This window comes from Phascolarctos cinereus, unplaced genomic scaffold (assembly GCF_003287225.1).
Source record: "Phascolarctos cinereus isolate Bilbo 61053 unplaced genomic scaffold, phaCin_HiC Scaffold_3;HRSCAF=262, whole genome shotgun sequence".
Lineage (NCBI taxonomy): Eukaryota > Metazoa > Chordata > Mammalia > Diprotodontia > Phascolarctidae > Phascolarctos > Phascolarctos cinereus.
This window is the reverse complement of record NW_027555736.1, coordinates 98498125-98510897: the sequence shown is the minus strand read 5'-3', so window position 1 is coordinate 98510897 and position 12773 is coordinate 98498125. Positions and strand designations below refer to the sequence as shown.

Below are 12773 nucleotides of genomic sequence, written 5' to 3'. Positions count from 1 at the left end.
AATGAGAACATTGCCTTGTAAAGGTAATGAATTCCCTTGTCAATGAAGGCATCTAATCAAAGGGTCCAATAGCCACTTGGCAGGGATTTGATAGTTGAGATTTTGACACTGTGTATGAGGTAGGACTGTATGTCTTCTAAGGTATCTTGCAGCTCTGATATTTTTTAGTTAATCTTAGGTCCTCAACTAGAGTGTAAACTCTTTCAGGGCAGGCACTTTGTCCATTGTTTGTATCCCTAGGGGTGCCTAGTACAAGGCTGAATACATCTTAGCTGGTCAGTGAATACTTGGTAAATTTTATTCTACTTTTTTGTTTAATTGAATCATTAAGTCTATTCCTTCCTCCTCATCCCTCACCCCGTGAAAAATGCGCACTTATTACTACAGTTTTGAATTGAATTAAAACTTCATATTGGCTTTAACTCAAAAAAGAAAAGGAGAAAAAAAGGCCAAACTTGTTTTTTCTTCCTATAATTTTTTAAAGTTTGTTATTCTTTATTTAAAAAGTAGCTCAGAGAAAAGCCTTACACCTTCTTTGGAAGTAAAAAGCCTTACACCTTCTTTAGAGTAAATAGGCTTCCTATTCGTAACTTGGTAAGGGGCCCTTCAAAAATAAGTCAGCCCAAGTGGCAGCACACTCCACAGGTCATATTACAGTTACAAACATACACACATGCACACTGAGAATGCGGATTATTGCCGATTATCTGCACAGGGGTTATATGGTTTGCAGATTATCAATTGAGTTTTGAATCCTAGGTTGGCCTTCCTTTGTCACTTAGCACCTTTCCTGGCAGCATCAATCTTTAAGCAAAATTTTAAGATGGATACACTCATATTCCTTTTTCTGTTCTTCCCCCCACCCATCTTGAATTCTCTCTCCCCAACTCCTCAGATGTTTTGTACCTTTAATACTCTCCCTCACTCCCTTAAAGAAATTTGCTTCCTGGTTCTTTATCCATACCAAAAGTTTCCTTGACTAATAACAACTCAGAATGAGATCCCTCCCAGGAAAATTTGCAATAGCCCAATCAAAGCCTTAATACAAAAGGATGAGATTTAATGGGAGAGAAGGTTTGGAGTAGGAAGGGAAGCAAGAGAAATTGAACGTGAACTTCAGATATACAAGGAAGAAAATCACTTAATCTGATGTGCAAAAGCTACCTGGTTAATAGGCCATCTCTCCCACCAACTGACGCATGCTTCAGGGAATGCAAGCTGATTTTAATATCATCCCAAGCAAAATATGATTAGAAAGATAAATCCAATAAATTAGAAATCACAACAGTGTTTTTCACAGCCAAATAAAAATGATCTGAGGGAAAAATACTGTCTTAGTTTATTTTCATTTGCATAATTAATAGGGAGTCAACAGTTAAGAATGTTTAAAGGGGTACATCCTTAAGCTTTGGAGTCACTATAATAGATGTCAGCAATATTTTATACCCTCCTACAGACAGAATACTATTCTGATGGGATCACTAATCTATGCCAACGTTGTTCAACTAGTTCCAATGTAGGCGTGCTCAAAAGAATAGGGCAGGGTCCAGAACTTCACAGTCAATAATACAGCCCTTATTTGTGATACAGATTCACCACTACCACTATCCTTGCTTAGTCTCCATGTCTAAGACCTCAGGCAATTTTCAGTGTGGCCTGGCACACAATGTTTTCCCAATAATCCACACAACACAAGAGAAGTACACAAATACAGGTATGGAAGGAAAGTCACTCCCAAACACCAGACTCCTGCAATCACAGTACTCCAACACAAAGAAGTATCATCTGGCTCATTATTTCTACCTCTTTCTAACTCAATCACTGCTGCTACCAGAAATACAGACAGTTCTTGCTTTACATAAATAAGTGAACCATTCTGGAGACCTCTACCCAAAGAAATATTTATGTAATGCAAATTTTCCCCTACCCACCCACTCCACTTAGCCTATATAACAAAAGCATACACAAAATACCTTTATGCAAGTCATAAAATACACTAAAATGCAGACATAGTAAATATTATACCATGATAATAAACAGAATTATAAAATAAAAGGTAAAGTTAATGATAAAGTATGCCCAGTACTGTACAGTAAAGTTAACATAGGTGTGCAGTATATTGCCCCTTCCCCATCGACTGCACCCAGCCTTTATCACTGGTGGTTGGCTGGCAACTTTTTTTTAACGAAGCTATCAAGAGACGATTTGGACTGTTGGCTCTCTTCTTCCTCGTATATCTGATGATAGCAAGCAACGTTACCCTCAACTAGTCCTTGAACTTTTAAAATCTTGAAGTATTTGGATCCATCTTTTCAATACAAGAAAAAATCCACTCAAATGACAAAATGCTTCTGCCAACTATTTCAGTGTGAAGCTTTTTAGCTCAACCTTAGATTTCAAAGCTTCCTTTTCTTCTGTAATCTTTGCAGCTAGCAGCTCAATCAGATCCTCATTAGATAGTTCTTCTCCATGAGACTCAATCACCTCCTCCACATCATTTTCATCCACTTATAGTTCCAATTCTTGTGCTAAATTTACAATCTTGTTACTCACTTCTTTGAACATTTCATTTTTATCAAATCCATGAAAATTGGGAACAAACTGTGGGCACACTTTTCATACTCTCTTCTAAATTCTTCATACATGTTTCAGTTACATCTTCCCATGCCTTTCAAAATTCTTTACATAAATTCAAATTTACATAGTGTAAATTTACATAAAGCTGAACATACATACTGTAGGTATAATGGAACAGCTTAACAAACAGCAGCAAAGAGGCCTTCAATCTCTCTCTCTCTCTCTCTAATCTCCTAGATATAAATAGCCCCATTGTGGGACAAAAGCTGGTGCTGCTCCAGGATGTTTGCAATGTCTGATGCCCCCAGAACTTAACTGCTAGGGTCTTTTTTATCATGGAAACAGCATGTGGTTCCTCTCACACACGCACCCAGACTCAGATCCCATATATCTATCCTGTTCTAGAAAATCAGGAAACACATAATATCATCACTTACCTCACAGAATTGCTGTGAGGATTAAATGAGATATTTGGAAAATGCTTAGCACAGTGCCTGGCCCATAGTAGGTATTTAATTAATGCTTGTTCTTTCTCCACTTCAGCAAACTATAAACCTGCCTATTATCACTATCCAGCATTTTCTGTCATCTAGTCATTCCTCCTCCTACCAAGGGGTCTGTGTGTGTGTGTGTGGTGTGTGTGTGTGTGTGTGTGTGTGCGTGTGTGTGTATGTGTGTGTGTGTTTGTGTGTGTGAATCAGCCCTCATTTCTTCTCTTTATGCCTCACGAAATGAATTTTCACTATACCTGGACATTAATCATAGATTCCTTTGGAAGTACTATGTGAATATTTAACTAGAAACTTAAATCCATCCCACATTATCATTCTTCCCTACTTAGGAAAGTTAATTATCACATCCACAACCATGCGAATCATACCACAAGATCTAAGCATGGTCTTTTAAAACAAAACAGTCTGTGTCATCTCTGGGCTATTGGAGGAGAGGAGAGGGTGTGATTAAGCTAAAGAAAAGAAAGGATCTGGCTAAGATGGTGCAAAACCTCTTTCAGAAACAGTTTGTTTCTTTAAATAAAGAAAAGTCAGAACTCAACTCATAAGACTTGACAAGCGTAAACCTCTCTTAATCAAACCCTGTCCAAGAAATTAAAAGGGGGTCAAATATTGACTCTGACGAGGAACAGTGCTGACATGGCGAGCTCACCATAACTGAAGTCTGCTAGTGGCTTCAGGTTCATGTTCATAGCCCAACCAAAGAGTAGCAAATATTTCCTCTTAATCCATAACTGGGGTAACTCACCTTATAAACATCATATGTTTTAATGATATTGTCAAATAGACTGTACAGGTCATTGAGGAGACCTACAACTTGCAGGGGGGTGCTGAGAGAGCACAGCTTTGTAAATCCAACAATGTCAGAGAAAAAGATGGTCACGGAATCAAAATGTTCTGGTTCCACAGATCTTCCAGCTATAAGCTGCTCCCCAATAAAGCTGAAATAGGGATGGGGGTGAGAGTGGGGAGAAATTGTCATAGAAATAACCTTTTCTTTATCTACCTCAAAACACACCATGCATCTTTAACTTTGGTGGTACTTTACACACATACCTCTCCACATCACCTGTTACATTAATGGATTTTTTTTCTAGTTAAAGTACTTGGTAATTATGGAGAAAATCTGCCCATAGTCATCCTCTCTCAGTATGGATGTTTGAAAATGGAATTTTTAACAGAAGACCATAAAGAGGGAAAAAGCATTTACAGAAAAGCTTTCTCTCTAGGATAACACACTTTCTCCTGTTGATTGAATCCCTTTTGAAAGTAAAGGCTCATTTTCCAGTAATGGAATACAGTGTGACAGTCACATACAGGCACACAAATCAATATTTTTGTTTCAATCAATCACACACAAATCAATATTCCCAGTTTCTTTTGTTGGGGCAAGAAGGGCAAGAGATTTTAAATGAAAACACATAAAAGAAGATATCTTCGCTTACTGCTAATGTAGCAAGTTCATATTTGACAAATAAATAAAAGAAAGAGGGTCTAGATTTGGAACATCCAGTTGGGAGTACACTCTGTAGAGCCCAAAACAATGAATATACATTTCTGTGGATGGAGATATTAATGACTAGACTTATGAAGCTAGACTGCCATCTAGTGGTGCAGTTAATGCTGCTGGGTTTATCAGTATAGATACATAAAATGGCACACTACAGAGCACATAACTCATAAAATCATGGATTAAGTGCTAGGAAGCACCCATGTTGATAATAATAAGAGTCTATATTTACACAGTACTTCAAGGTTAGAATTATTTCCCTGCAAAAACACTGTGAGGTACAAACAGACCCAAGTTTTTAACCAGGGCTTCTTTCTCTATATTCCTCTTTACACACTGTACCTTATTGAAGCTTTGGCTTCCTCATAGGGAAAGATACAATAAGTATTTCGTATTTCATATTTCATGAGGTCTCTTTAGTCCCACTTAGGTGAAAATGTTGATACTTGGGAAGGGCAAAATTCTGTACATGCTAAGCTTATAACTACCTGGGCAATATGGTAGACAGAAGTTTGTCTATCTTTTTCTTCTCAGACAGTAGCTGTGTGGTCCTCTCCTCCACCACCTCCTCCAGATGATTGGCATACTTTTCTAGCTTGTTCACCATGCTGTCCAGGATGCTCACACGGCTTTGAAAGGGTTCAAATAGTAAGATCTTTGCAAAGAAGGGAAACCATTGGGTAGCAACAATACTACCCAAGAAACCATTTTGCCCTTTGGAGTTTTCCAAATGTAGTAAGTACAATGCTACAGAATAACAATATGTATAGGCTTCAGTTTTTTCAATCATTAAATTACTTTTCATCTCTATGGTCCCCTCCATCTCTACCACCCTATTTGCCAAGCCTCTTTTTGCTGGTCCTCCCAGCCCAAGAATTTACCAATAATACTCTAACTGCTATTAGAGAATTTGTACTTCCATTCTGGAAATAGGTTCATTTCTGGTCATTTTTATGTAATGTAGAAAAACAGGTGAGTTCCATCTCTAAGCTCAGATCGGGGGAACTCATCTATTTGTTTCCATCATACTTATCTATGCAGACTGCCTATATTTGGGATTCCTATACTTTCAGATTTGAGACTTACAGAATGTTCCTCCTTACTTTTTTTTTCAAATAACAAAAATCCATTATCTCTTTCTTCCAGTCTCATATCATGAGAAGAAAATGCTTGTAAAAATATTCATAGTCAAGTAAAACAAATTCCCACATTGGCCATATCCAAAAAATATATGTAGCATTCTGCACCCTGAGTCCATCACCTCTCCATTAGGAGGGGGGGAATGTGCTTCATCTTCAGTCCACTGGAATTGTCACTGTTCATTGTGTCAATCAGAGTTCTTCACTATTTTAAAGTTGCTTGTCTTTATAATTCTTTTTTTATTTTACACACTTTTTAAATTTTATTTGTATCCTTAGCACATTGCCTGGCACATAGCAGGTACCGAATAACTGCTTGTTTGATTTAACCTATTCTCTTGTTTCTATTCATATTCGTAAAATGTTAAAGCTGAAAGGGCCAGAGACACCAATTTTTAGAAGAGGAAACTAGGCCCAAACTTGTCTAAGGTAATAGGGAAAGTTAATGGAAGAGCCCAAATTAGAACCCAGGTCATCTAATTCCCAGGTCAGTACTCTTTCCACTGGCTCATTGCCTGCCTTGTGGTTATATCTGAGTCAAATAAAGCATAAATTTGAAGCAATTGTCATCCAGCTAAGGACTCTTAGAACTTGGATATTTTAAATTAATTGTTGACATTCTAAGATAATAGGATAATAATCGTTCCCCTTGAATCCTTTTACCCAAATCTCTACTAACGTCTAGTTTTTAGGATAGCTCTGTCAAACACCAAACAAAAAGTTAGAATTGGACTCACCCTTCTGGGCTGGCTTCTCTTAAGATTCTCTTGACATGGGAGAATGTTGGTCTTTTTTCTGGAGACTCATCCCAACAAGTCTTCAACATGGTTACAACTTTCTCACCACACTTTTCCTTTGACAGCTTTGGTCTCAGGGGAACAGCAGCAGCAGGCTCTTTGATTCTATTGATGATTTCTGCAATTCAGTTTGGGGATGGATACTTATAAATATTGAGAGTTTACTACCTTACTTTAAATGATTTGTTAATTAAATGACATCAATCATCAGATCTGCTAGAAATTGGAGGTTGAGCACCCCAAACATTTCATCCCTGCCTTTATCATCAGGCAAGACTAGAGATTCATCTCTCCTGACTCCACATGAATACTCTCACCCTTCACTTTCCACTTGGTATTCAGTGATGAATAAAATAACATTACCATTTCCATCATAAAGGGAATGACAATGTATTGCCCTTTGGACATCCTCAGTGTAAGTTTATGGTTACCTAGGCTGAGGCTATCTTTGCTAGCCACCATTCCCATTCCTTTCATGCCTATCCATGTTAGCCACATCTCTCCCATGTTGTATACTACCCTTATACTGTGTCCACCGGAACCGATGTTCTGTTGTTAAAAAAAAAATGTCCTTCCTTTCAGATCTTTGTCCTCTGACAAAAAATTGTTTTGTAGGTGTTTTGTATTTTATTTTTGATGTACATGCTGTTTCCCTCCTATAGAATGTAAGTTCCTTGAAGGCAGGACTATTTTGTTTTTGTCTTATTATACTATACTATACTATACTATACTATACTATATCTAGTATAGTGCCTGCCATAAGTTCATGATTAAATAGTGCTTGTTGAATTTATTTGACTACATAAAAGACAACTCACAATGAAGGAATCTTTTGTGAGCAAATAACAAACATCTACTTTTGAAAGTTCAATTTTTGTACATTGTTTTATATTATATTGAAAAGCATTGATATAAAAGCTCAGGAGTTTAGGGCATTTTGCACTGAAATCTCATTTTATTCATTATAGCACTTTATATGTACCATCCTATACACAAATTACTTAAGAAAAAATGTTGCCATAGTCTATTTATCTCAGCTTCCTTCTCTTCTTCAATTGTTAACTCTCACAAGCAATTTATTAAGTATTCTAACTGACAGCACATTGGGATGAAAATATTATTTTCAGAAAAATGCATCCATCAATGGAATAAAATGTATCTGAAACAATGGCCCAGCAGGTAATTATGTTTCATTTACACTGTAACAGGAAGAATTTTAGATAAAACCATCTGTTGTTGCCTTAAGATAATAACTCATACAGATCAAGAAAAGAAACAATTATTCCATGATCACTTCTTCTACTGTCTTATGCTCAGTTCTATTACATAAAGTGAAACAAAAAATAAAAATTTGAGAGCAAAATCACACCAAGGGTCTAAAATGTCTCAGGAAGTCCATTATTATCTGGGGATGTCTAACCGACTAAAGAGCACTCATGACTTCTTCTGAAATTGTCTTTAATGGTTAAGTGTGCAGCAATCTATTTTTATTTATTTGACTTTATTTCAGTCACACTCAAAGAGGTCTATTATCTAAGCTGCCCTGTGAGAAAGTGGAAACATTTAGAGGAAAGTGTGAATTTGATCATAAATAATCTCTGCATCCTTTTCACCATTAAACTAAAACAGATTTCTCTCCTCTCTTACCTCACAAACTCCCTGGCTTTCAATAATAAAACTGAGGCTTTTGTTGAGTTTGACCAGAGAATGAGTGTGTGTGTGTGTGTGTGTGTGTGTGTGTGTGTGTGTGTGTGCATGTGCGCACATGCCTATGTTTATGTAGAATAAAAGAATACCAGAACTAGAAAGAACTTTAGAAGTCATCTAGAGCCTTTCTCTTTTGAAATGGGAAAACTGATGTCCAAATGGTTGGAATGGTTTAACCAAGTTCATATAGTGAATTACCAGTAAAAACTCATTTTCTAAAACCAAATTTCAATGGCTTTTTCATAGTCTTGCTTCCATTTCCCTTGATTAACCTAAAGCTATTTAAATTTAGATGTCTGAAATTGGCTTTAAAGTAGAGTCAGAGCTTCCTGAGTTGAAAAATTCTTGTGGTGACACTTCCTTCATACTTCAGTGGATCTGTGAAGATTACAACTCATGCATACCTTCTCATATGATATGACTCTTATAGATGTCTTCCTGTAAATCCTCCATGGGGGTCAACCCAGTGTACGATGGGGTTTCTCTTGGTCTCTTGACATTGCATGTATACCAATATGGCACTTGAACCTTCCATCAGTTAGCCCTTGCTCTCGCTATATGATGGACCCACCTGTGTGTCTTGTCACATATACCACTGATGAAATATTTTATGCCACTTTTGTAGAATTTTTGGTGGTAGTGTATTGCAACCTACACACATCTACTGTGTATTGGTTACCCACACATTTGATTTTTATTTTTGGAGACTGTGGTATTCCATGACTTGCAATCATATAGAATCACCTGAAGAATATAGATATTAAAAGGTGGGTCTTTGTTTCAGGGAGAAGACATAGTGTTTTTTTCTCAATGAAAGTCCAGCACACTCCTTTTCTTATTCAATTCTGAGCCTACCTAGTCTATCCATCTAATTTATTCATTGATCTATTCTCACTTTCATCCTTAAAAGTCCTGGGGATGATAGGAACTAGTTGTATCTCTTGCCAAGGTTTCAATAAATTTGTTCACACTAGATGTTTTTTTGTAACTGTTTTATGATGTGATGCCATATATATACATATATATATGCATGTATGTATGTATATATGTATGTATGTATGTATTATATATATAATGTTCCACCATGATCCTAAACAAGTTTATAATGTAAATATATCTTCTATATAACTGCCATATCCCTTCCCTTTATGGAGAAATCAGATGTTGGCTGAGTGAAGCAGTTTCTAGACCCTTGTCTTTCTTATTATGGTAATTGATTTATATGTTAAACTTTCTTAGGAAATGAAAATGTGTCAACATTTGTTCTATAATCCATTCCCCATTTGGGGGAACTGTTTATATAGGTCAATCTTGAGTAAGTTCAATTGTGTGCCATATCTTCTAATTTGGATTCTTTCTGCTAATTTAGTGTTGATTTTGATCTTAAATCAAGGGTCTGATTATATATAGTTAACAAGCATTTATTAAGCACCTGTTATAATGAAGATATAGAAATGGCACATCGGAGGTATTCTTAGAGGGATAGCAGTAGAATGAGTAAGATGGGGAAAGGCTTCTTGCAATTGGTGGAATTTTAGCTAAGACTTGAAGGAATCCAGGGAAGCCAGAAGGCAGAGACAGGAAGGAGAGCATTCTAGACACAGGATATCACTACTGAAAAGGCACAAAGTCTGGAGATAGAGTGTCCTCCGAGAGGAACAGCAACGAGGTCAGCATCACTGGATCACAGAGTATGTGGAGGGGAGGAAAATTCAATAAAACTGGAAAGGTAGGAAGGACCCAGATCATGAAGGACTTTAAAAGCCAAAGAGATGATTTTATAATTCTTCCTGGGGGTAATTGGAAGCCATTAGAGTTTATTAAGTAAAGAGATGATATAGTCAAACGCTTTAGGAAGACTACGTTGGCAGCCTGGAGGAGGATAGACTAAATTGGGAAACCAGTTAAGGCAAGGAGGCCAACCAGAACACTATTGTGATACTCTAGGTATAAAGCAAAGAGGCTGCACCTGGGTAGCAGTTTCATTAGAGGAGGGAAGGAATTTACTAACAGGGCAGCCTAGGTAGTGGAGTAGATTGTCAGGGAAATCTGAGTTCGCATCCTGCCTTAGACATTTACTAGCTTTGTGACACTGGGTAAGTCACTTAACCTCTCTCAGCCTCAGTTTTCTTATCTGTAAAATAACGATAATAATAGCACCTACATTTAAGGTTTATTGTGAGTACCAAATGAGATAACACATGTAAAGCTTTCTGCAAACCTTAAAGCGTTATACAAATATTAGCTTTTTAATAGAGAGTTCTTATCACAATAGCTGGGGGGTGGGGCTTGTGTTTATTGAACACGAAAATATTAGATTACGTTTGTTTCTGTGTGTTATAAACCTAATCTCTTCCACTGGTCCATCTCTTTGTTAATACACCAAACTGTTTCAAAAATAACTCTTTCGTAATATATTTTGAGATCAGGAACTGTTAGACTCTCTTCATTCCCATTACTTTTCATTATTTCACTTGAGATTCTTGACTTTTCTTCTACCATATGAATTTTGTTATTTTTTTTTCAGTTTGGTAAAATAGTCCTTTGTTTCATTAGTGAGGCATTGAATGAAGTAAATCAATTTAGGTAATATTGTCATTTTATTATATTGGCTTATCTGACTCGTGGACAACTAATATTTTTTCAGTTATTTAGGTCTGCCTTTATTTCTGTAAATAGTTGTTTCTCATTGTATTTATATTGTTCTTCTGAAAGAATTTCGTAGACTCTTTTTCCTTAAGATGAATTTTAGACACCATCTTCTGCATGAAGCCTTTCCTCATTCCCTTAACTGCTAGTATCATCCCTCCCAAATCACCTGTGTGTGTATCTATTAACTTTATATTTATGATATATACATATGTATGTATATATATGTATATGTGTGTGTGTGTGTGTGTGTGTGTGTGTGTGTGTGTAAAATGTGTACCTATTGTTTCCTTCATTAGAAAGGTGAGCTTCTTGCAAGTAGGGGTTGTTTCATCCTTTGTACTTTTATCCCTAGCACTTAGCAGAGTCCCTGGTACTTAGTACATACTGATATGAAGTACCAGTGCCCATACATAGTAGGTACTTTAAAATCACTTGTTGATTGATTAAAGCAAAGAAGAGGAAAAAAGAAGGGGATACCTATTTTATACAAAATATTGTGTGGGAGGATATAAAGTTTAGATAATCATATCATGAACTTTAAATTATTAATCATAATCATATTTTAAACTTTAACTTGTAAACTTTAAAGTGATTCCCTCACAATAATTCTATAAGGTAAATGTTGAAAATATTTAAATAAAAATAAATGTTCCTATTTTATAAATAAAATAAAATATTCTATTTATAATAAAATATATTTAAAATAAAAATAAAATATTCCTATTTTATAAATGAAAAAAACTGAAGCACAGAAAAATTAAGTGACTTGCTCTGGGTCATACAACTCATAATGGTTAAGAAATTTAATGGCTCCAAATCTAATTCTCTTTTTCTCAACACTATATTTCCTTTATGACCTAGTAGGGCGATGTGACATGTCCCCAAATAACTGAAATATAAAATCATACATGATAAGAGAACGGAGTGCAGAAGGTAAAATTGGGGTGGAATCTGAGGATGAGACTCAGATTCCAATGAGTATGGATAGACTAAACTAGATAATCTTTAAGGCCTCTTGTACTTCTAAATCCTATGATCTTAGAAGGCGGTAGCATTTGAGTTAGACTTTAAAAGGATAGGAAGGGAAAGAGGGACATAAAAAGAGATGGATTGATGGCTTACAGTGGCATAGGAGTAATATGAGAATACATCTATTCCCTACTTCCAGGTCTGCTGATTGGGTTAAAGTGTTGTGCTTTGGGAGCTAATGGCTGCATAAATTCAATTCACTTCTTCCTATCTACTCATGTGAACAGCATGTTCCTTCACTTTTGATTTCCTGGTTAAATATTTTAAAAGACAGAGCAGCCAAACAAGAGCCTAGGTGCACAGAGATGGGAGAAATAAAAGCCAAGAAAACAGGCAAGATTTACCTTCAGCATCCTTGTTCAGTTCTTCAAAGGGCCCATATTGATTGTTGTAAATAACTTCCCTCATTAGGATAGCAAAACTATAAACATCTCCTTTCTGGGTGCCATGAGCTGGAGGCGCCTCCAACCGTAGCATCTCTGGGGCTGTCAGTAGAGTTCTGCAAGCCAAAGAGGAAATCATTATGGAAAGACTGACTTATACCGACTCTGCAGCCAACTTTTCTTGAGGAAAATATAATAGGAAAAAAGGGATCTGGCAAGACAGAAAAATAACTCCATGCCACAACTTAACATACATTAAGGGAATCAACTAGTTGTTCATTTCACCTGTCCCATGATGTCTCCCATATCTCCCAAGGATTCCACACCGCCCTCCAAAAGCCACATATGACCATCTCATTTTCAACTCTTTTTGACCCTTACACTCCTTCACCCCAAATCCACCAGAGGAATTTGCTTGTGGAACTCATTAGGTCTTGGTGATGAGTTGGAACAAATCTAAAAGAGAA

At 36.5% G+C, this 12773-nt stretch overlaps 1 protein-coding gene across 1 annotated transcript in view; it reads right to left on the bottom strand.

Moving 5' to 3' along the window:
- Positions 1 to 12773, bottom strand: part of LOC110209599 (guanylate cyclase 2G-like) — a 64893-nt gene that overhangs the window by 15143 nt on the left and 36977 nt on the right. The window contains 5 exon segments of the mRNA XM_078151615.1: positions 3838 to 4030; positions 5088 to 5228; positions 6476 to 6653; positions 12268 to 12414; positions 12417 to 12422. Coding sequence (XP_078007741.1) covers positions 3838 to 4030; positions 5088 to 5228; positions 6476 to 6653; positions 12268 to 12414; positions 12417 to 12422 — 665 coding nt within the window.